The sequence below is a fragment of the Leptopilina heterotoma genome, unplaced genomic scaffold (assembly GCF_015476425.1).
Source record: "Leptopilina heterotoma isolate Lh14 unplaced genomic scaffold, ASM1547642v1 Lhet_21, whole genome shotgun sequence".
NCBI lineage: Eukaryota > Metazoa > Arthropoda > Insecta > Hymenoptera > Figitidae > Leptopilina > Leptopilina heterotoma.
Window position 1 is genome coordinate 1,714,597 of NW_025110925.1, and position 23,579 is coordinate 1,738,175.

The window sequence follows — 23,579 nt, forward strand, 5'->3', positions numbered from 1 at the left end:
GTCTCCTAACGAGTGTATATTCTTCTTTAAAATGAATGACTTTATCTAATATGGCAAATTTATCGACCAAAACAGGATGATCATAACTGTTGGAAATTAGAAACATATCATAATATGTATGTAACCGGAAACTGAAGAATTTTGAACAAACAGTTGTTTTTAAAAAGTAACAGAATACCATGATGATCGACAAAAATTACTAGCTTCATTGAAATTTTGCAAATAATAGTCACTAAGAATTAAATGAAATAATAGTCACTAAGAATTAAATGAAATAATAGTCACTAAGAATTAAATTACTTTGTCTCGGAGTTAAGACATTAGTCACCTGTGATAGCAATTGATGATTTTCAAACAGGTTTCGCACTAATCCGTTTAATCGGACTTTCGGATAATTGGAATTGAACTGTATTTGAAAATCGTTTTTTTTTTAAATTTCCTCTTCATGAAGAACTGACTTCCCATAATAATTATCTGACATCCAAAGGTAACATTTCCACGCAGGGAATTCTAATTAGATTCAAAAAAAAAGTACAGACAACTCTTTGAAGATAGTGAAATTAAAAAATTAAAATTAATTTCTAACTTAGTAACGGGATTTAAATTTCTTTTAATCAATCTCAACGAAAGCACATTGTGCCCTTTACTAAACTAAGGAATTTTTAATCTTCCTGGTTGATTGGTGATATAAAGGAAATCGTTTCAAAATATTCAACTTGAGAGAAAATTTCCGTTTTCTATTACAACTGTAATAGAAATCTGTTTAATTCCCTTTTGTGCATATCTTACCCATATAATGCCCAAAATGACTAGATATAACAAATATCTAAAATTTAAACAATTTTAAAAGTTACAGCATATTAAACGGAACTGTATAATCCGGATAACGAGCATGTAGCTGAAGCGGCCACGGCGCGCTTGCTGGGCACTTCCTTAGAACATCTTTTACCATCAAAAACCTTTTTTTGAGATTTCTAGCAAATAGTTTAACGTTTGCTAACTTACAAAACAACAATCAGGAATAGAAAATTTCCACTACGAGAAAATAAAGATTGAAGCAATTCCACGTAGTACAGTTGTAGGGATCTTCAATAGTAATTAATCTGGAAGAATGAATACAGTAGGGATATCGGGCGAGAAGCAAGAATTTCGCGGAACTCACTGATGGAAAAAGATTATGATGGCGGTGGAGGAAAAAATACCAAACTGCTAAAAGCAAGAAAATAAGCAATAAGACAACAAAGCAAGATATGTTTTGAAGAGGAAAGAGCATGTTAAATGTAAGTTATAAAAAAATTTATTAATACGATTTTGGTCATTTATCTTTTTTTTCCTTCACGCGGGTCTTATATTTGTTTTTCTATCGTTAAATTTATTTAAAAACTATTTTTTATCCCGTTTACGTAAAAAATCAAAGTATAATATAGTTTTTTTTAGACTTGATTTTGTAATAATAAATAAGGCCCCAAGGAGTTAGTTTGGTTTAATTATTTATCACATTTTTGTTTCAGATCACTTGGCGAGACTTGGAAACGTACGGAGCGGGAAAAATACGCCGCGTAAATTTTTATGTATCGAAAAAAGTAAAATTACTTTTTATTTCTTTTATTACATTTGTGAAAGACTTTATATTTTGATATAAACAAATAAAAAACAACCAATTCCAAAAACACTTCCTAATATGAAAAAATATTTCGATGTTTGTGTATTTTTCACAATCGAAGAGCTTAATTATTCCTCAGGTGTCAACAAAGCGGAATACAAAATCTTCAATCATTTTCATTTAAATATTTCAAATTCTTGCAATTTTATCTTACAAAATTCATCACTTAAATATTAAAATTCTACAATAGGAAATTTTTTTGAAAAATATTTTTCATATTTAAAATCTAAATTGTACAAATTTCTTTAAATGATGTAATATTAGTTTTATTTTATAAAGTTTATGCAAACGTTGAGCTAGCTTAAGAAAGTAGTCTTCTTAATAAATTAATTTCATTCATTGAATATTTGTGAATCTATTGAAGTGGAACTGCAACATAAAAAGAAGAAACAAAGTCGTCAGGAAGATTGTCCAGCAAAAGAAGATGTACCGATCAGTTGGCTGAATGTTACTAACATTACAAATCTTTTATACTATAAAAATATTATTACTGTAATTTCTTCAAAATTATTTTCATTTCAATTCAATTATTCATTTCTAGAATTTTTAACAAAAATTCTTCTTGAACTCAATTTTTTTTTATAATTTTTGAAAAAGTTCTTCTTTGCGAATTTTTAAATCCATTTGTTAACAATTTTCAATTTTACCTAAAATTTCTATTAAAAAATAAAAAAAATAAAATTTCTAAAATTTCTGATATTCTTCAATAAAAAAAAATTAGAAATTGAAAACTTTAAATAATTAAAAAAAAATTTCATTAAACTTTTTGAGAAAAATTAATTACTAAATTTCCTTAAAAATCTTGTCAAGAATTTAATTATTTTTATAGATAATAAAATTATTCGCAGGAATTCAATTATTCTCAAAAAATTTGAATAAAATTCTTCGAAATAATTCAATTATTTTTAAAATTGACAAAAATCCTTCGTAAGAATTCAATTATTTTCAAAATTGATAAAATTCTCAGCAAAGAATTCAATTATTTTCAAAAATGATAAAATTCTTCGTAAATATTCAATTATTTTAAAATATTAATTTTTACGTAATTTCGATTATTCCGAAATTCTTCAATTAAATATATATTAGAAAATAAAAACTTGAAGAATTAAAGAAAAATTCAATTAAACTTTTTTAAAAAAATTAATTCTACAGAATAACAGAATTGTTAATTAAAAGTATGAAAAGTTCAAATTTTCCAAGATTTTAACTTGAAACCTTTTCAAAATTCAATTATTTCAATTCAATTATTAAATTCACGCTATTAGCTTTCAATATTCGATGATAATGTAAAATTTTAACTGAAATTCATTTTTAACTCAATATTTATTAAAAAAGAAAAGTCCATGCGAATTCAATTATTTAAATACAAAAATAAATATTTTATTAAATAATTAAATGTTTCTTGAAATTGAATTTTCATAAAAAATTTTTAATAAATTTAAATTTAAATTTTTTTAAAAAAATTTTTAATTAAACAAATTTTTGAAATTATTCAATTCTCTTGACAAATTTTAATAAAAATTTTAAGAATAAGTTCATTTTTCGGAAATTTGATTAAAATTTTAATTAAAAATAATTTAATTTCTCCAAAGAATTTTATAAGAGTTTTTAAAAATAATGGAAATTTTGCCAAGAATTTTATTAAAATTTTAGAAAATAATTAAATTTTGGAGAAGAATTTATAAAGATTATTGAAATTTTGACGAGAATTTTTGTAAATTATTGAACACAATTAAATTTCTGCGAAGAATTATATTAATGTTTGAAAATAATTGAATTCTTGAGACGAATTTGATTAAAATGTCTTTTTAAATAATTGAATTATTTAATGAAATTTTATTGAAATAGTAGACATTGAAAATAATTTAATTTTGACAAATTTTTGAAATTATTTAAATTTCTACGAAGAATTTTATTAAAATTATTTTGAAAAAAAAAATTGAATTATTACAAAGAATTTAATTAAAATATTTTGAATAAATTTAATCAAAATTTTCAATAGAAAATAATACTTAAATTCTAATAAATAAATTGTAGCAAAAGTTTTTAAAATAATTGAATTTCTTTGATGAATTTTAATAAAATTTTTAAAAATAATTTCATTTTTCGTGGAATTACATTAGAATTATGTATTAAAAATAATTTCAAGTCTGCGATGAGTTTTATTATTTATGAAAATAATGAAATGTTTGCGTAGAATTTAAAAATTTTGTTTAAATAATTGAATTCTTTTGAAAAATTTTATTAATGTAGTAGATTTATTAAAAATTATTGAATTGATAAAAGTTTTTGAAAATAATTTACATTTTGCCAAGAATTTTATTAAAATTTTAGAAAATAATTAAATTTTGGAGGAAAATTTATAAAGATTATTGAAATTTTGACGAGAATTTTTGTAAATTATTGAACACAATTAAATTTCTGCGAAGAATTATATTAATTTTTGAAAATAATTGAATTCTTGAGACGAATTTTATTATTAAAATGTCTTTTTGAATAATTGAATTCTTTTATGAAATTTTATTGAAATAGTAGACATTGAAAATAATTGAATTTTGACAAATTTTTGAAATTATTTAAATTTCTACGAAGAATTTTATTAAAATTATTTTGAAAAAAAATTGAATTATTACAAAGAATTTCATTAAAATTTTTGAAAATAATTTAATTTTTCAAGAAATTTAATTAAAACTTTATAGAAAATAATACTTAAATTCTAATAAATAAATTATTGTAGCCAAAGGTTTTTAAAATAATTGAATTTCTTTGAAGGAATTTTAATAAAATTTTTAAGAATAATTTCATTTTTTCGAGGAATTCCATTAAAATTGTATTAAAAATAATTGAATGTCTGAGATGAGTTTTATTATTTTTGAAAATAATGAAATGTTTGCGTAGAATTTAAAATTTTTTTTTAAATAATTGAATTCTTTTGAAAAATTTTATTAAAGTAGTAGATTTATTAAAAATCATTGAATTGATAAATGTTTTTGAAAATAATTAAAATTTTGCCATGAATTTCATTAAAATTGTTGGAAATAATTGAATTTCTAAGAAGAATTTTACTAATTTTGAAAATAATTGAATTTCTGCAATCATTTGTAATTGCTTCAAAATTCACTTTCTTTTAGTGTTTTTAATTAAAATTCTTCTATAAATCCATTATTTGTAATAATCAATTAAAAATATATATTAAAAAATTTAATTAATTTCAGAAGAATTGGAATAATTAAAATTTCTCAAAAATTTACGTTCTTTAAGACGATTTCTAGTTGAATTCATTAAAAATTGAAATTTTACAAAATTTCAAATTAAAATCTTTTGAAATTCATCTGTACCTTATGAAAATTGTAAACACAACTTTTTGAAAATTTAATTAATTTTGAAATATTTATGTAAAATTAGATTTCAAGAATAAACTTTAGAAAATAACAATTTTTCAGGATTTCGATCAAAATTCCCTGACTTTTTCAGGTTTTTTTAAGACTTATAAAATTCCCTGACATTTCCAGGTTTCCAGGTTGCGTGGCTCCTTAAAAGTTTTTTTTTTGTTCGCCGAAGTTTGGTAATGCAATCAAACAGTTTGCTTAAACACAGGTGCACCGATAAGCCCTACCATATAATTAAAGAATTTTTCTTCATGGCTTTAGCCTTATAATTTAATTAAATTAATTAACTTTTTTTAGTGCTAATAATAATAATAAGAAGATGAAAGATGATTAAAATGATAATTTATAAACAAGAAAAAAAATTTCTGTTATAGGACTTGGTAAAGAGTCATCTAATGTATGCTGTGCGAGAAGAAGTTGAAGTGTTGAAAGAAAAAATAGCCGAACTGATGGATCGCATTAATCTATTGGAAGCTGAAAATTCAATTTTAAAAGCTCACGCTTCGCCTGACACCTTGGCTCAACTAAGTCAAGTGACCACAAAATTATCCTTAAACAACACTGGCAGTGGTCAGTAGTTTACCCATTGTACATAAGTTTCTCATGATACTTTCTGAAGTACATAACGGATAATATAATTATTGTATATATAACTCTGCGATTTTTAGAAATTTATAAATAATGAGATTTATTATATATATTATATATATTAGCGTTAGTATTTTTTTTAAGTAAATTAAAGATAATAGATTATTTTTTACTCTTTCAGTTATACGTTTAGGAAATACATATTTAAACTGCTGTAAATTCAAATATTTTTCATTTTTCAAAATGGACGCTATATTTTAAGTGGCTTGCGAGGAACACGCAAGTGAAAACAGCCAATCGAAAATTCATTTTAACAAATTTTTCATATTTTAATCCGTGTTTTGTTGTTTTTATTATTTTCTTTCAAAGAAACAAAGCAAAGAATTGATTTTTCTTTATTAAAAAAAAAAAAAAATTAGACCCGGGATTTTTTTTCTCTTTTTTTTTTAAAACAGTTCTTGCATTTAATTTAAAATTAAATTGCTTCTCTCGTACTCGTCTATAATTTTTTTTTGTGTTGTACATATGTATTTCTTGGAAATGGTGCGTAACACGTGAAGGGAAAAAAAATTCAATTCTCATGCTTTTTCACTTACAAGGTGCATCTCGTTTTACGAACTTAATCTACGTCTTCTGTTACGTCTGGTACACGCCTAATAAAAGATTTTTAATCGTACCTCGCTTGTTTCTTGTCGCTAGAAAATTCCAAAAAAAAAAGAAAAATAAATAAAAAATTAAACTCAGTGAAAAAGTTTGTCAGAAATGAAAAACAAAGTAAATGAGCTTTTACTCTTTTTATTATTATTATTTCTAAAATTTACCAACCGTTAGGATTTATTTTTTCACTTACGACGATGTAAATTTTGCTACAGATTTCATTTGTGTGATTTATTTAATTTTTTTCAGACAAATGCTATCTAATTTTTATTTCGATGATTCAACATTTACAAAGTTTATTTTCTTTCCTTTTTTTTTATAATATGATGAAAAACAAAATTTTTTAAAACTAGAAAAGCTTATTTTTCTCCTTTTTTTTTGTCGGATGATTGAAATGTTGAAACATTAGAAGATCCGTAACAATTTGATAATAGTTGAGAAAGATTTATTGGTTTTTTTTTGTTTTATTCTTTTCTATAAAGGCTAAATATGACACATTAACATAAAATCTTATTAAGACGTAGGACCAATTTCCTTGATCGAAATAATGAATTATTATAATTACACCTTACAAATTTATAAATGTTATAAATTTTTCTAGGAGAAAAAGGAAAATAACAAGATATTTTGCATTTTCTTTTCATTATATATGTTATAATGCTTAATGCGGTTTCCTTTAAGGACTATCGCAAGTATACAGAGAACGAAGTTCATACGAATCCAAAGTTCTTTGCCTTTATGGCGAGAAGTAATTTGTGACGTAGCACATGTCGTGAGCTGTACAGTGGAACGTAAAGTCGGGAGATGCAGGTATTCGCAGTTGGTAAGTGCATGTCATCGGCGGGTCGAATTGTCACACTTGGCATTGGTTGGAAACCACCTTCACTTGCGGGCAACGCTGGCGATCCGGTCCAAAAGTATACCTGTCGAATTCAATAAATACCTCATTTAATAATTTATCTCATTTCTTACTCGTCTACTAAATTATTTACTACTTTTTTACGATTTGCTACTATTTCGACACTTTTTTTTAGATTTGTGCCACTAAAAGCTACTTTTTTCTGTTTGAGAATTTGCACTACTATAAAGTCGCTAATAGTTGAAATAAAAAAATTGTTCTCGAAAATTTTAATTAAATTCTTAGAAACAATTCAACGAATTTCTTTAATTGTAAAATTATTCGAAAACATCATAAACTTCTTTTTAAAATCAAAATTTAATTTTTTTTTCCTGGGAATTAAAATTTTCAAAACTTTCAAATTCAAATTTTTTTAAATTTAATAACTTATAAGAATATTTTTGTTCTACAATAATTAAAGATGACCCAGTAATAAAATCATTATTTTATATTATAAGAAAATTGTTATCGTAACTTTTTCAAAATTATTTTAATCATTTCAATTCAATTATTATTTTCTAGAAATTTTAACCAAAAATTTTCTCTAAATCAACAATTTGTAATAATTTTTGAAAAAATTCTTTGAGAATTTTCAAATACATTTGTATAAAATTCAATTTTATACGAAATCTTGATTATTCGGAAATTTTTCAATTAAATATATTAGAAAATAAAAACTTCAACAAATAATTTCAATTTAATTCTGCTAAAAAATGTATCATCAAATTTTTAAATAATTCTTTTGACGAATTTTTATAAATTTTTTAAACATTTTTCGATAAATTCGATTAAAATTATATTAAAAATAAGTGAAATTCTGCAATGAGTTTTATTATTTATAAAAATAATTAAATTCCTAACAAAAGTTGTATTATTTAAGAAAATAATTGAATTATTGCGAAGAAATTTAAAAATAAATTTATTAATTAAATTCGTGTGAAATTTTTATTATTTTTTAAAGGAATTGAAATTTTGTGAAGAATTTTATTAAAATTTTTGAAAATAATTGAATTTCAGAGAAGAATTTTATTATTTATAAAGATCATTGAAATTTTAACGAGACTGTTTTTAAATTTTTGGACATAATTGAATTTCTGCAACCATTCGTAAAAGTTCTTCAAAATTCAATTTTTTTAGTGTTTATGTTTTTATTATATAATTAATTAATTATTTTTTATTTTTATGAAAAAAAATTTGAATAAAAATTTTTAAATTCTATTATTTTTAAAATTGTTAATTTTATTTTAAAAAGTAAGTAAGAAATTATTAGCCGCGCACGAATTGTTGCCAGTATTTTAATAAAATTCGTTGAAAAAATTCAATTATTTTCATAAATAATAAAACTTATTTTTAATACAATTTTAAATGAATTCGTCTCGAAAAATACAATTATTAATAAACATTTTATTAAATTTCCTCAAATGAATTGCATTATTTTAAAAAAATTTCATATAATTTATTTATTAGAATTCAGTAATTACTTACAATTCATTTTTAATTAGATTTCTTAAAAGTATTTAATTATTTTCAAAATTTTAATGGAATTCTTAGTAGGAATTAAATTGATTTCAAAACTATCTAAATTCGACTATTTCCATTATATACTATTTCAACAAAATTTCCTAAAAGAATTTAATTATTTTCAAAAAAATTCTAATAAAATTTGTCGCAAGAATTCAATTATTTTCATAAGCTATAAAATTCTTTCTAAAAATTCAATTATTTTCAATGCAATTTAAACTAACTTTCGTAATGGAATTTAATTATTTTTAGAAAGTTTAAAAAAATTTGTTGAATCAATTCACTTATTTTTAAAAATTGTGACAAACAGTTTAGAAGAATTCAATTATTTTCAGTAAAATTTTAATTAAATTCCTCGTACGAACTTAAATTTTCTTCAAAACAATATTATTATATAGAATTTGTGTTTTTACAAATTTTTTTTCAAATTTTTTTTATCTGTTATTTTTGTAAATAATAAAATTTTCACAGGAATTCAATTATTTAATTAATTTAATTTAATTTTAATTATTTTTAATACAATTTTAATTGAATTTCTTGAAATTTCTAAAAAAATGTAATTATTCTTAAAAATTTTATTAAAATTCGTCCAAAGAATTAAATTTTAAGAAACATTCAATTATTCAATAAATTAATTATTTTTGTATTTAAATAATTGAATTCTTGTAGAATTTTCTAATAAAAATTGATTTAAAAATGAATTTCAATTAAAATTTTAGATAAGAATTGAATATTAAAAGCGTTATAACATGAATTTTTAGAAATAATTAAATTTCAAAAGAACATTGAAAATTAAAAAAAAAACTGTAAAACTGTAATAATATTTAAATTTTACAGTTGTAATTTCTAGAAATAGTTAAATTTCAAAACGGCTTTATATTGAAATCATTTAGAATATTTTAATTCTTGTCGAAAATTATATTGGTATTTAAAAAATTTAGTATTCTATTCTTGAATGTAATTTAATTTAGAAATTATGAAAAAATTGAGATTCAATATTAATTTTTCAATAGTTACTTTCTTACTATTTTCTTAATCTTAAAGCTACTTTTTGCTACTTTTTTAAAATTAATTATCGAGTACGAAGCAAGCATTTTTATAAAATAATTTTTTCTTTGCACGCTTTTATTAAGAAGGGATAAAAGGGGTACAAGTTCGGTTGAGACATTTAACTTCAAACTAAGCAGAGATTTTTTCCAATAAAAAAAACTGCAGTTTGGAAAGCAAACCTTGTTTATTTTAATAATGTAAAAAAAGCTTTAGACAGTATTCTTTTTTTTACTACTAATTCATTCCAAAAAAACAAGACTTTTCTCGAAAGTATAGACGAAAAATTGAAATCGAATGTAGATATCTCAGCCGAACTTAAACTTCCCCTTAAGGTGATTTGTAAAAATATTACGTATTGTTTAATAAAAAACATTTAAAATTTTGAATTAAAATTGAAAAAAAAATTGTAATCGAATACTTACTAAGTCTTGCCGTTCAACGTGAGACATTTTCTCAACAATAGACCAAAGCCATCGCTTAAATTTGACGAGACGCTCTGTTGATTCACCAGATTCATCATTAAATGAAGTATACGATATTAAAACAGAGACATTTATATCGCCGACGCCATTCAGCAGAAGTCTCAAATCCTCGGATGTTAAACCGTCTAGTGCACCCTCTGGAAGAACATCGAAGACGCCATCTCTCATCGAGTCCAAAGCCTTCTCCTGCACTTTGATCATTCGAACTTCGGCGTATTTTCGTACATAATCGTAAACATTTGTCCCAGTCACTTCAATGTCTCGACCATTGGGTACTAATTCAATTGAACCACCTCCTTCCTCTTGGCATAGGTCAATACTGTCAAAAAAAGAAATAGTATTCATTTTCTACTCATCATTTTCCTCATTTCCAAAAATTTTTAAAACTTTTTTCCTCATCTCAATAAGTTTTTGTAATTCAATGTAAAAAAAATCCAATTATTTTCAAAAAAGTTTTGATATTTTTTAACATTTTTCTTCAAAAAACACGATTACTGTTAAAAATTGTGATAGAATTTTTTAAACATACAATTTATTTTAATAGTAAAAATTTAATTATTTCTAAAAATTACATCTGTAATTCTCTAAAATTCAATTAGTTGATAGAATTTTTAACTAAATTTATTCAAAAGTTTAATAATTCTTTACAATAAATAAATATTTAAATATTATTATTAAATTCACGATGGCTGCAAAATTTAATTTTCAAAATTTCCTGACTTACAAAATTTTAGAATAATTTAAAATTCTGTATGAACGATAAAAAATTATATATTGTTTTTAAATAAAAATTTTATTTATAAATAAAGAAAAACATAAGAAGATGAAGTCAATAACTAAATACCTAGTAGTAAATTAAATAGTAGTAGGTAATTAAAATGAATTCAACTCACCTGAATGTAAGCTCCAGTGCTGAGAATAAAGTGTTACTATCCTTAGTTTCTGCATCAATCACTAGTTGTCTTAGACTTTCGTAAATTACGGAATCAAAAAATGCAAGATCGTGGAACCGAATAGGTCTACCCAATATATATTTTATTACGTGTCGATTCAAGAATATTGGACACAATTCATTTTGTAAAAGACATAATCCAATAAGCCTGTAAAGTAAATTAGAAATTAAGTTCCATTGCAAAAAAAATTATTATTTATACAAATAAATAGGCGATTTTTCTGAAAGTGAAATTATATGGTTTTCTTCCTATGAAACTACTTTATTTCATACTCAAGAGTTAGATTTTAAGTTGCGAAACATTAATTGTTAAAAATATTACAGTTTTTTCTTCTTTTAAGAAGATTGATTTTGTTGATCCATTTTATTATTTTTATTTGATTCGCGAGTTTTTTTTGTAAAAAATAAACGTTGATATCATTCACGTAATTCACAATAAAATGACACTGTTTAAAAAGATAATAATTTGTATATTTTAATACCAAAACTGAATTTATTCAGTTCGATTAAACAGGGTTGCCACAAAAATTAAATTTTGTTTTTCCCTGATTTCCAGACAAAATTTTGATTTTTTTCCCTGACCCTAAAGAATATTCTTATTCACTCTAAAAATTATTAGATACTCAAAAAAATGTTGCTATTACATTTATTTACGAATTTCTTTAATTGTTAAATAATTCGATTTTGTCTTCATTTTTAAATTCGGAGTGCTAAAATCATTATTTTATATTAGGTATACGAATATTGTTACTGTAACTTCTTCAAAATTAATTTCATCATTTCAATTCAATTATTATTTTCTACAATTTTTAACTAAAATTCTTCTACAAAACAATTTTTTTTAAATAATTTTTGAAAAAGTTATTTGAGAATTTCCAAATCCATTTGTTTACAATTCAATTTTACGAAATTTCGATTACTAGGAAATTCTTTTAAGATTTGGAACCCGAATTAAAATTTTCCAAAAAAATTAATTCTACAGAATTTTTACTTAAAAATATGAAAAATTCAGATTTTCAAAGATTTTAATTTGAAACCTTTTCAAAATTCAATTATGTCTAAAAATTCATCCTATAATGCTTTTAATATTCAATTGTTATCAAAGATTTTAACTGCAATTCAATTTTAAATTAATTTTTATTATAAAATTCTACAAGAATTCAATCATTTAAATGCAAAAATAAATAATTTATTGAATAAGTTTCTCAAAATTTAATTCTCATAAAGAATTTTATCAACAAATTTTTAAATAATTGAATTCTTTTAAGGAATTCAAAAAAAAAATTTAAGAATAATTACATTCTTCAAGGAATTCAATTAAAATTGTACTAAAAATAATTGAAATTCTGCGATAAGTTTCATTATTTATGAAATTGAATTCCTAAAAAGAATTTTATAATTAATGAAAATAATTCAATGTTTGCGAAGAATTTTACTAAATTTTTTTTAAATAATTGAATTCTTTTGAAAAATTTTATTAAATTAGTAGATATAAAAAAAAATTGAATTGACGAAATTTTTTGAATATAATTGAAACTTTGCAAAGAATTTTACTAAAATTTTTGAAAATAATTGAATTTCGGAAAAGAATTTTATTACATACTTTTGAAAATAATTGTATTTCTGCAATCATTTGTAATTTTTGAAATTAACTAAATTTCTACGAAGAATTTCCTTCAAATTTTCTTTAATTAAAAATATATTGAAAATAATTGTTAAATTCTAAGAAACAAATTATATCAAATTTTTTAAAAATATTTGAATTCTTTTGAAGATTTTAATTAAATTTTTAAAAAATAATTTTATTTTTGTAGGAATTTAATTAAAATTGCATTCAAAATAATAGAAATTCTGCGATAAATTTTATTAGTTATGAAAATAATTGAATTTTTGCAAGGAATTTTATTACAATTTTTAAAAATAATTGAATCACTGTAAGGAATTTTATTATTTAGAAAAATAATTGAATTCCTATGAAATTTTTATTATTTATGAAAACAATGAAATTATTGCGAAGAAAGTTATAAATAATTTGTAAATAGGTATTTGAATTCCTGTGAAGTTTTTATTATTTATTAAAATAATTAAATGTTTGCGTAGAATTTTACTAAAATTTTTGTTTTATATAATTGAATTCTTTTGGAAAATTTGATTAAAATAGCAAATATGGAAAATCATTGAATTGAGGAAATTTTTTAAAAATAATTGAAATTTTGCAAAGAATTTTAGTAAAATTTTCGAAAATATTTTAATTTCGGACAAGAATTTTATTATTTATAAAAATAATTTAAATTTTGCTAAGAATTTAAAAAAATTTTTGAATATAATTGAATTTCTGCGAAGAATTTTGTTACTTTTGAAAATAATTGCATTTCTGCAATTATTTGTAACTTTTCCAAAATTCAATTTTTTTTAGTGTTTTTTACTATTATTTTAAATAATTAATTAAATATATATTACAAAAATTAACTAATTTAAGAAGAATTTTAATTATTAAAATTTTTGCAAAAATCCAATTTTTTTTTTCTAATTAAATTCATTCAGAATTGAAATTTTCTAAAATTTTAAATTGAAATCTTTTGAAGTTGATCTACTTATGAAAACTGTAGGCGCAACTCTTTTAAAATTCAATTAATTTTAAAATATTGAAGTAAAATTATTCATTAAGTTATTTCTAAGTAATAATTTTGTGATAGTTCTTGAAGAATTAAGTCATTTAAAAAGAAATTGTTTTCAGAAATAGAAAAAATGAAGAGTTAGTGTTTAAAATAAATTTTTTCCAGAATTTTTAATAAAAATTCCCGATTTCCATGTCCAATTCTGCTTTCCCTGATTTTTCCCTGACTTGTCGCAACCATGAGAATTATTAAAGTAGATTTTATAAAATTAATCAAGATAAAAAAAATGTCACTTTCAGAAGAAGCGCCCAAATGCTAATTGTGAAAAAATGTCTTTCTACTCACCTTCCTACATTTCTGAAAGCATTTAAACGTTCATAACTAGCTCTACCTTGCCTAGGTGTGTAAAACCCTCTCTTTCCAGGAGAATAAAATAGAGGAGCATTATCTTCTGTATCATCTAAGAATATACTTTCCATGCTTTTCTTTTTACTGCTTCCACAACGTTCGGTTAAACTAAAAACATCTAAATCTAAAAGTGCCTCGTTAGCAATGTCCTGACTGTGACTGTGAATCAACTCAAACGCTTCGTCAACTTTCTGTCTGAGAGCTTCTTCCGACGCGAGTAACATCAATAGTTGCGCCGGTGAAAGTTCTAATAACATTCCTGTTATTTTCTCCGCTAATGTTGGTCTTAATGTTTGCACCTGAAAACAAGGAATTATTTTTCATTTTTTAAATCGATTTTCAACTTGGATAGAATGATTCCTCAAAACGGGATCTTCAATTTTCTTTTTTACAATTCGAAGCTTCAATGGATCTTACAAGTCTAACAACGTGGGGATTATTCATGCACTCCGGATCGACCCTGTAACGAATTGAAATTTGCATTTAAAGACTGACTGGAAATTTTACCTTGGGATAAAGTCTATCACCCAACTGCTGCTGATGCATCGTTAGATGGTCATTGCTTAAATGATTTGCCGTCGCTGATGAACCTCCAGTTCCGGATCCACTAGCACCTTCAACAGCACTCGATGGATGGAAAGATCGAGCGTCGAATGATAAAGCTCTTCTTGTCTCTCTACACTTTCCAGAAGATCGCGATGTCTGGAAATAAAGCGAACAATTTTTTTCCTTTTAATTCTTTTTCTTAATTCAATTTCTAGTAGTTTGATTGTGGCCTTTTGGTCTAATACTGTATTTAAATTTTGATATTGAAAATTTTAGCTTTCTTTATTCTCTAAGAATTTTTTTCTTTTTTTCTCTTTTTTTCTTAATAATATAAATATAAAATTAATTTTTCGAATAACAGGCTTCGCACTTGTACATTAAAGTATAAAATAATTTTTAATTTTTTACCAAAGGGTGGAGACTATTAAATAAGTAAAGTATTTTTGAAGAGCACAAAAATAATGAAGCTAAATGTCATAAAAAAGAAGGAAAATGTTGAATTTTAAAAAATTCGGTTTTTCCAATTTTTGATAATTTTTAATAATTTTTGAATTTTTACCAAAGAGTGGAGTCTATTAAATAAGTAAAGTATTATTGAAGAGCACAAAAATAATGAAGCTAAATGCCATAAAAGAGAAGAAAAAAATGTTAAATTTTAAGAAATTCGGTTTTTTGAATTTTCGATAATTTTTGATAATTTTAGATTTTTTACCAAAGGGTGGAGATAAAAAATTGGGTACAGTATTTATGAAGAGCACAAAAATAATGAAGCTTATTGATATAAAATATAAGAAAAAATGTTAAATTTTAAGAAATTCGGTTTTTCGAATGTTTGATAATTTTTGATTTTTGCTAAAGGGTGGAGACTATTCAAATAGTAATATTATACTACCGAAATAGCTAATGGTAACTAATTATTAATTTTCCGGTCAAATTAAATTCCCGGCTATTTTCTGATTTTCCAGATTGGTAGAAACATTGTTAAATAAATGTATTGGTAGAAACTAAAACCCGTCGAAGACGGGTACGACAGCTAGTAATTGAATATTTGCAAAGAATTTTATAAATTTTTTTTTTAAATATGTAATTGAATTCTTTTGGGAAATTTTATATTAAAATAGTAGATATTAGAAATAATTGAGTTTTGAAAAGTTTTTGAAAATAATTGAATAGGTAGTTTGATAGAATTTTAGTTTGAAATTTTTCGAATTGTTTCTATGAATTTAATTTAAAGTTTCGAGAATAATTTTTTTTATTTCAACTATTAGCGAATTTAAAGTAGTGCAAATTCTCAAAAATAGAAAATAGGAGCTTTTAGTATCACAATTATAAGAAAAGTATCTAAAAGTAGCCTAAAAAAATTAGTAATTAGAGCTTTTTGGTAGATGAGTACGAAGCCTGCATTAGAAGTTTTGGGTTATCCGCTTTGCATAGAATTTAATTAAATATTATGACACAATTTCTATTAAAATTCATCTAATTTTCCTGTTAGTTTGTAAGCAATGAATTTTTGTTGTCGCTTATTACGAATTTTACGCCTAAAAAGTACAAAAAATATAGTCTTGTATTAATTTACCTGTCTCCTAAGATTATGATCACGATCTCTGCTCTTTAGTTTTTGTAAAACATTATACTGCGTGTACTTAGTGCCAACCTGTGCAGCTTCAAGATTTGGAAGTTTTTCATTTGCCAGTAACGCCTGAAAGAATAGAAAATAAATTATGATATATACTTAGGTAAATATTTAGAATACTTCTCAGAGGAATGAACTGAAAAAATACCTCAGCAATTGCAGTGTAGAAACCTCGAGCAACTCCAGAACCTTCTCCAGGTTCGTCTTTAAATGTAACTTTAACACGATTTACTGCCAACGGAGGTGTATTCGTCGCTCTTCTATTGTAGAGATTATATTGTGTATTTAATTCCTTCATCGTTTGAACAAGCAACTGTGTTCTGTCACGTTCGACCTATTTCAAAAACGAAGAAACAATTTTAATCATTTTATTTTATAATTTTATTTTATATAATTTCAATAAAGAGTTTATATTAAAAAAAATTCATAAGTAATGAAAATGAAAATAAATAAATAATAAATAAGAAAAAGAAAATTAATAAATAGTAAAATGGAAAATAAGAAAAAAAAATTACTTTTGAGAGAGTGATGTCTTTCTGTTGGGAGTTTTTCAATTTTTCCATATCTCTACGGAATTTTGCTTCTTTGACTGGAAAGCCGCCCAATTCTGAGACGACAGATCCGACTTCGAGTCCAACATCTTCCATGAAAACTCTTCCAAATAAGTCGAGCGAAAGTCTCCAGCGTCCAAGTAAAATATTGTGTGAAATATTCGTTCCGATTGATGATACATTTTTAGTTGTTTCTATAGGACTTGTCTCGACGGTTTCATGAGCCGAAATTTCGTGACTTGACGCAGTGGGATCAACTTCCTCGGTGACATTTTGTGCCTCAACCGCTGGTACCATAAGAACATCAGGTGCTCCCACTTTATTTACACTCGAATCCTGTAATTTTTAATGAAAAAAATTAGTAAATTATTTATTCAACGACTCATTACTGTTAATTAAAGATAACATTAAAATTAAAAAATTTCATCGTAATTTTATACTTAAAACTATTGATATAGTCGATTTTTTAAACACAAATGTAACTTTTTCTTCTTTTTAATTTACATTTATTTACTAATTTCTATTATTTTAGAATTATTCGAAAACGGCAATAACTTCTTTTTTAAATAAATATTTAATTATTATCATTCTTCCACAATAATTAAGATTTTCAAAAGACTCAATAACTTAAAAGAATATTATCAAAATTTTTGTTTAATAATTGAATTCTTTTGAGAAATTTTATTCAAATTGTAAAATATTGAAAATTATTGAAATAAGAAAAATTTTTGAAAATAATTGAATTAAGGAAATTTTTTGAAAATCATTGAATTAAGTAAAAGTTTTGAAATTAAATAATATATTAGAAAGTTCTACACAAGAATTATATTATTTAAATACAAAAGTAAACAATTTATTGAAAACTTGAAAATTTCTTAATATTGAATTCTTATAAAGAATTGTAGCAAAAAATTTCTTTAATAATTAAATTTTTTCGACGAATTTTAATAAAAATTGTTAAGAAAAATTACATTTTTCCAGGAATTTGATTAAATTTGTATTAAAAATAATTGAAATTCAGCAATGAGTTTTATTATTATTATTTACAAAAATAATTGAATTCCTAAAAAAGAATTTTATTATTTATGAAAATAATTGAATCTCTGTCAAAAATTTTATTATTTATGACAACAATTGAATTATTGCGAAGAAAATTATAAATAATTTGTAAATATTTGAATTCCAGAGAAAATTTTATTATCTATAAAAATAATTATATGTTTGCGTAGAATTTTATCAAAATTTTTTTAAACAATTGAATTATTTTGGAAAATTTTATTGAAATTATGCTCTAAATTTTATTAAAATTTTTGAAACTAATTGAATTTCGGAAAAGAATTTTATTATTTATAATGATAATTGAATTTTTGAACATATTGAATTTTTTAAAATTTTCGAACATAATTAAATTTCCGTGAAAGATTTTATTACTTTTGAAAATTATTGGATTTCTGCAAATATTTATAACTTCTCCAAAATTATATATTTTTTTAGTGTTTTTAACCAAAATTCTTCTATAAATTCATTATTTTCAATAATTGATTAGATATATTTTTAAAAAATATAACTAATTTCATAAGAATTTAAATTATTCAAATTATTCAAAAAACTAAGTTTTTTAAAATTTCTTATTAAATAAATTCATTCAAATTTGAAATTTTCTAAAATTTCAAATTGAAACCTTTTGAAGTAATAATTTATGTCACTTTAAAAATTTTTCAAATCTTTATTCATAATTTTCAATTTTCAAAATTCATCGGCATTTTTTAAATTCTTCAATTTTTAAAAAAACTACAATTTTTTTCTAAAAATTGTTAATTTTAAGAAAGTTTTGGATCATATTTTGTTTTTACAACTTTTTTTTACATTTCTTTTTACTTTATTAAAAAGCGAATAATACCATCGTCTTCCTTACAGAAAAACGAAAAAAAATTCACTATATTAAACCTCTTTTCCAGTAAAATAAAAACCTTTCACATATTTTTTAAAACGTGGGGAGCCAAATGACCCCAGTTTTCTGTTAGAGGGTAGAAAGAATTATATTTTCGTTCTAGGGTTAATATTGAGTAAATTTCTTTAAATTATTATTGTGAAATAATAATTGTGAAAGTAATTATTGTGAAAAATTGAAAATAAAACTTACGGATACAGTTCCTGCTCGAACAATGACGCTCCTGCCATTTTTACAAGCTTCTTTACTCTTCACATTTGTCGCAGCATCGCCTTGACTATTTGGCGAAACGATAATTGGAGCTCTATCAAGTTGTTCAGTAACAGTCACTGGGGACTGTCCATCAGCTGTAGAATTTAAACCTTTCGCCTTTTCCTGTTAAACAAAAGTTATAAATAAACAAAATAGTGAAAATTGAAAATTGCTAATTTATTATTTGAATAATAATTTATTACCGTGCATTTACTCGAACCAGGTTCATTTAGCGAATTGCGTCGATTGTCAGAAGACACAGAACTGGAGCCAGGGCCCTGAATAATTTGACTCAAGGTGAGAGTCGCGCCAGTATTTTGATTATCAACGCTGCGTGTCGAGAGTCCGAGTCTAGTGGGCAGACCCTCGAGTGTATTTTGATTGGAGTTTGGATTTGTAACCAGTGGTTGTCTTGGAACGCCGAATAGATCCTCGCGTCTCGAGTGTGGCTGTAATAAATGCGGCTGGTCAGCTAATGGTAATGCCTCGCTTATAACTGTATCGAATGGATCAATTGGTGGACAACCGAGACACAGTGTTGAATCTGATCTCTGTAGGAAGGGATGCTTTCTTCCTTTTCCCACTTGACTAATACTATTTGCCGTTGCACAAACCGGAACCTGTAGAAGGTCTGGATACTCTACTGGATCAGATTCCATTGCAGCGTTTCCTGGTAATGTGTCGTCCTCCCCTTCCTCATTGTCGTTCTCGTCCTAAACATCAAAGCAAATTTACTTAGAAAATCATATTTGCACATTTCATATAAATATATTGATTGTTCCTGATTTTTTAAAATAATTTTAGATTTTAGATTTTTAGAAATCTACTCGTAAAATTAGCGAATTTTATCTAAAATATAAAAATTAAAGAAGAGAATAATTAAAAATTACCTGATCGTTCCAAGTAGAATATGACGAAGAATCCTTTTGACCGTCGCCCCTCGGTTCCGAGAGCGAACGCATGTAGTAAACAAGAGCATCGAAAACATATGCGACATGTCGAAGAGCAGAAACATCCAACACAGGAAGACTGTCCCTGTGTTCTCCATTGTGTGCTCTCATCAACGACAAGCAGTAGGACAAAAATTCTCTTCTCGACGAATGTGCGTCTCCTCCTAATAAAGAAAAGAATTGATATTCAAGTATTCAAGATTTCAGCAGCAATTATAAATTCAATACATAAGATGTAAAAGTTAAAGAACAGAAAAATTAAACAATACCTCGAGTTTTCTTACCTTCGCGATCCCTGTTGTTTCTAGGCGGATCGCCAACACCAGTGAAACCGACAGTGAGCCTCGTTGAACTATTTGTCGTGGAAATATTTGAAGTTGCAGTAATGCCGCTGCGTTGATTCCGGTTTGAATTTCCTTGGAGTGTCAGAGACACGGCAGCGGAATTGAACAAACCTGAAAAGTTTCCTCCGGAAATTGATGGTGCATTATTTAGAGGGTGTTCAGGATGTGAAGGATCAGCACTTCGTGTCAGTGATACTCCAAATCGCAACTGGGCTTCCGTAGCGTCCATCACAGTCAACAGCCAGTCCCACGTTGGCTTTAAGTGACCCTCTAGGTATACCTATTAATTGACAGAAAAAAACCCGATTATTTCTCAAGCGAAAAACTAATAAATGAATCATTTTTATATTTAAATATTACTATAATTTTACAATTATAATTTCAGATTTAAATTTAAAAACTTTTTTCAAATTTAATCATTTCCAAAGAATCCTACTTTAACACTTCTAATTATTTTCTAAAAAGTTTTAACTGAAATCATTTTTTAAATCAATTCTTATCAGAATTCAACTACGAGAATTCAACTATTTAAATACAAAAATAAATAATTCACAGAATAATTAATTATTTTTTAAAAATTGTAACTGTACCTCTTTATTGAGTTTTATGAAAATAGTAGATATTAAAAATCATTGAATTGCGAAAAGTTTTTGAAAAATAATTAAATTTTACAAAGAATTCAATTAAAATTTTTTACAATAATTGAATTGTCTGTGTCGTACTTTATTAAATTTTTTTTTTTAAATAACTGAATTCCTAAAAAGCATTTTATTATTTACAAGAATAATTGAATTCTTACGAATGATTTTATTAGAATTTTTTAAAAGAATTATTGAATTTCCAAGACGAAGTTTATTAATTTTAAAAACAATTGAATTTTTTTGACGAATATTGATATTTACGATAAAAATTAAATTTTGCAAAGAATTTTATTAAAATGCCCTAAAAGAATTGCATATTCAGAAATTATTTTGTTATTTATCGACATAATTGAATTCTTCCAAAGAATTTTAAAAAAACATTTTTTTGAATAATTGATTTTTTCGAGAAATTGAAACTAAATTTTTAAGAATAATTACAACTTTCAAGCAATTCCTGTAAATTTTTATTATAAATAATTGAAATCCTGCGATGAATTTTATTATTTATGAAAATAATCGAATTATTGTGAAAAATTTAGTTAAAATTATTAAAAAGAATTAAATCCCTGTGATATTTTTATTATTTATAAAAATAATTGAATTCTTGTGAAGACTTTTATAAAAATATTTTGAAATAATTGAATTTTATTTGGTAATTTTATGAAAATGGTAGATATTGAAAATCATTGAATTGCGAAAAGTATTTAAAAATAATTAAATTTTACAAAGAATTTTATTAAAATTTTTGTCAATAATTGAATTCCTAATAAGCTTTTTATTATTTATGAAAATAATTGAATTCTAGCAAACGATTTTATTAGATTTTTTTAAGATAATTAAAAAATAATTGAATTCTTCTGATGAATATTGTTATTTATGAAAACAATTAAATTTTGCAAATAATTATATATTAAAATGCCTCAAAATAATTGGATTTTTGGTATTAATCTTCTTATTTATCGACATGATTGAATTCTTTCGACGATTTATTTCTGTAAATAATTGAATTTATGGGAAGAATTTTATTAAAATCTAAAAGAATAATTTAATTATTTAAAAAGATATGTAATTAAAATTGTATTTAAAATAATTTCTTTCTTTCTAACAATTTTATTAAAATATTTCAAAATAATTAAATTTCTGTAAAAAATACTAATATTTTTGTAAATAATTGAATTGTTCCGAAGAATTTAAAAAAACCATTTTTTTAAATAATTGATTTTTTCGAGGAATTGAAATTAAATTTCAAAGAATAATTACATTTTTCGAGGAATTCGATTAAAATTGTATTAAAAATAATTGAAATCTTGCGATAAATTTTATTATTTATAAAAAAAATTGAATTCTTGCGAAAGATTTTATTAAAATTTGTTTAAATAATTGAATTTTCAAGAAGAAATTTATTACTTTTAAAAATAATTGAATTCTTGTGATGAATATTGTTATTTATGAAAATAATTGAATTTTGTAAAGAATTTTATTAAAATGCCTCAAAATAATTGAATTTTCGGAAATAACTTTGTAAAACTTAATAATTAAATTTCTATCGAAGAATTATTTATATACATAATTGAATAATTCTTGGGAAGAATTTTATTAAAATCTAAAAGAATAAATAAATTATTTCAAAAAAATTTAATTAAAATTGTATTTAAAATAATTGATTTCTTTCAAACAATTTCATGAAAATATTTGAAAATAATTGAATTCCTGTGAAAAATTCTAATATTTTTTTAAATAATTGATTTTTTCGAGAAATTGAAATTAAATTGTTAAGAATAATTACATTTTTTTAGCAATTCCTGTAAAATTATATTAAAAATAATTAAAATTCTGAGATGAATTTTATTATTTATGAAAATAATTGTAGGAAATATTATCAGAATTTTATTCTAAATAATTGAATTCTTGTGGAAAATTTTATTTGTGAAAATAATTGAATTTTTCTATTAAATAATAATTTAAAATAGTATTAAAAATAATTAAAATTCTTCGATGAGTTTTATTATTTATGAAAATAATTGAAAATTCTCTACTTATATTACTATTAAACTAAAAATTTACGAATAAAAAGTATAGTACATACCTGAAGGTTAATAGCGTCTTGATAAGTGATTTCCATGAGTCTTGGAAGTGACGGGGCATTCATCTTGTAATCGTGCATCAGTGTCAAAAGATCGGCTATTTGTCTAATAACAATTCCAAAGGCTCTGGCCAAACAACTCGCGGTTGTTCCCATTGTTATAGGTTCTTGAGCAGCTGCAACAGTCGAAGCCGTCGAGGACCGTCGCAGTGATGAGGGGTCAATGAAGACCAAATTACTGCCTCCAGTCACCCTCAAGCCGGCAGTGCGAGTATTCGATTCTCGATTCCTTATTGCCCATTGCATCGAAATGGGAGCCAAATTGTTTCGTTGTAAATTACCCGACGTACCACTAAACAAATAGAATTAAAAATTAGGATTTCAATTTTTGCGATCGATTTT

The 23,579-nt window shown here is 23.7% G+C and overlaps 2 protein-coding genes across 3 annotated transcripts in view; one reads left to right on the top strand and one right to left on the bottom strand.

Annotated features, from left to right (window-relative positions):
* Positions 1–6,316, top strand: part of LOC122501517 (protein bunched, class 2/F/G isoform-like) — a 34,768-nt gene extending 28,452 nt beyond the window's left edge. The window contains exon 5 of the mRNA XM_043611043.1: positions 5,427–6,316. Coding sequence (XP_043466978.1) covers positions 5,427–5,630 — 204 coding nt within the window. The 3' untranslated portion in view covers positions 5,631–6,316. The remainder of the gene's footprint in view (positions 1–5,426) is intronic.
* Positions 6,317–6,419: 103 nt separating this feature from the next.
* Positions 6,420–23,579, bottom strand: part of LOC122501516 (E3 ubiquitin-protein ligase UBR5) — a 30,431-nt gene continuing 13,271 nt past the window's right edge. The window contains exons 4-16 of one of the 2 annotated variants that reach the window (XM_043611042.1): positions 23,181–23,529; positions 20,394–20,733; positions 20,050–20,273; positions 19,363–19,872; positions 19,100–19,282; positions 16,921–17,292; positions 16,554–16,739; positions 16,349–16,471; positions 14,734–14,928; positions 14,164–14,525; positions 11,142–11,348; positions 10,189–10,567; positions 6,420–7,220 (exon numbers count right to left, since the gene is read on the bottom strand). In XM_043611042.1, the coding sequence (XP_043466977.1) occupies positions 7,008–7,220; positions 10,189–10,567; positions 11,142–11,348; positions 14,164–14,525; positions 14,734–14,928; positions 16,349–16,471; positions 16,554–16,739; positions 16,921–17,292; positions 19,100–19,282; positions 19,363–19,872; positions 20,050–20,273; positions 20,394–20,733; positions 23,181–23,529 (3,643 nt within the window). In that variant the 3' untranslated portion in view covers positions 6,420–7,007. Of the gene's footprint in view, positions 7,221–10,188; positions 10,568–11,141; positions 11,349–14,163; positions 14,526–14,733; positions 14,929–16,348; positions 16,472–16,553; positions 16,740–16,920; positions 17,293–19,099; positions 19,283–19,362; positions 19,873–20,049; positions 20,274–20,378; positions 20,734–23,180; positions 23,530–23,579 lie in introns of both variants that reach the window. The other variant, XM_043611041.1, reaches the window with a different exon arrangement.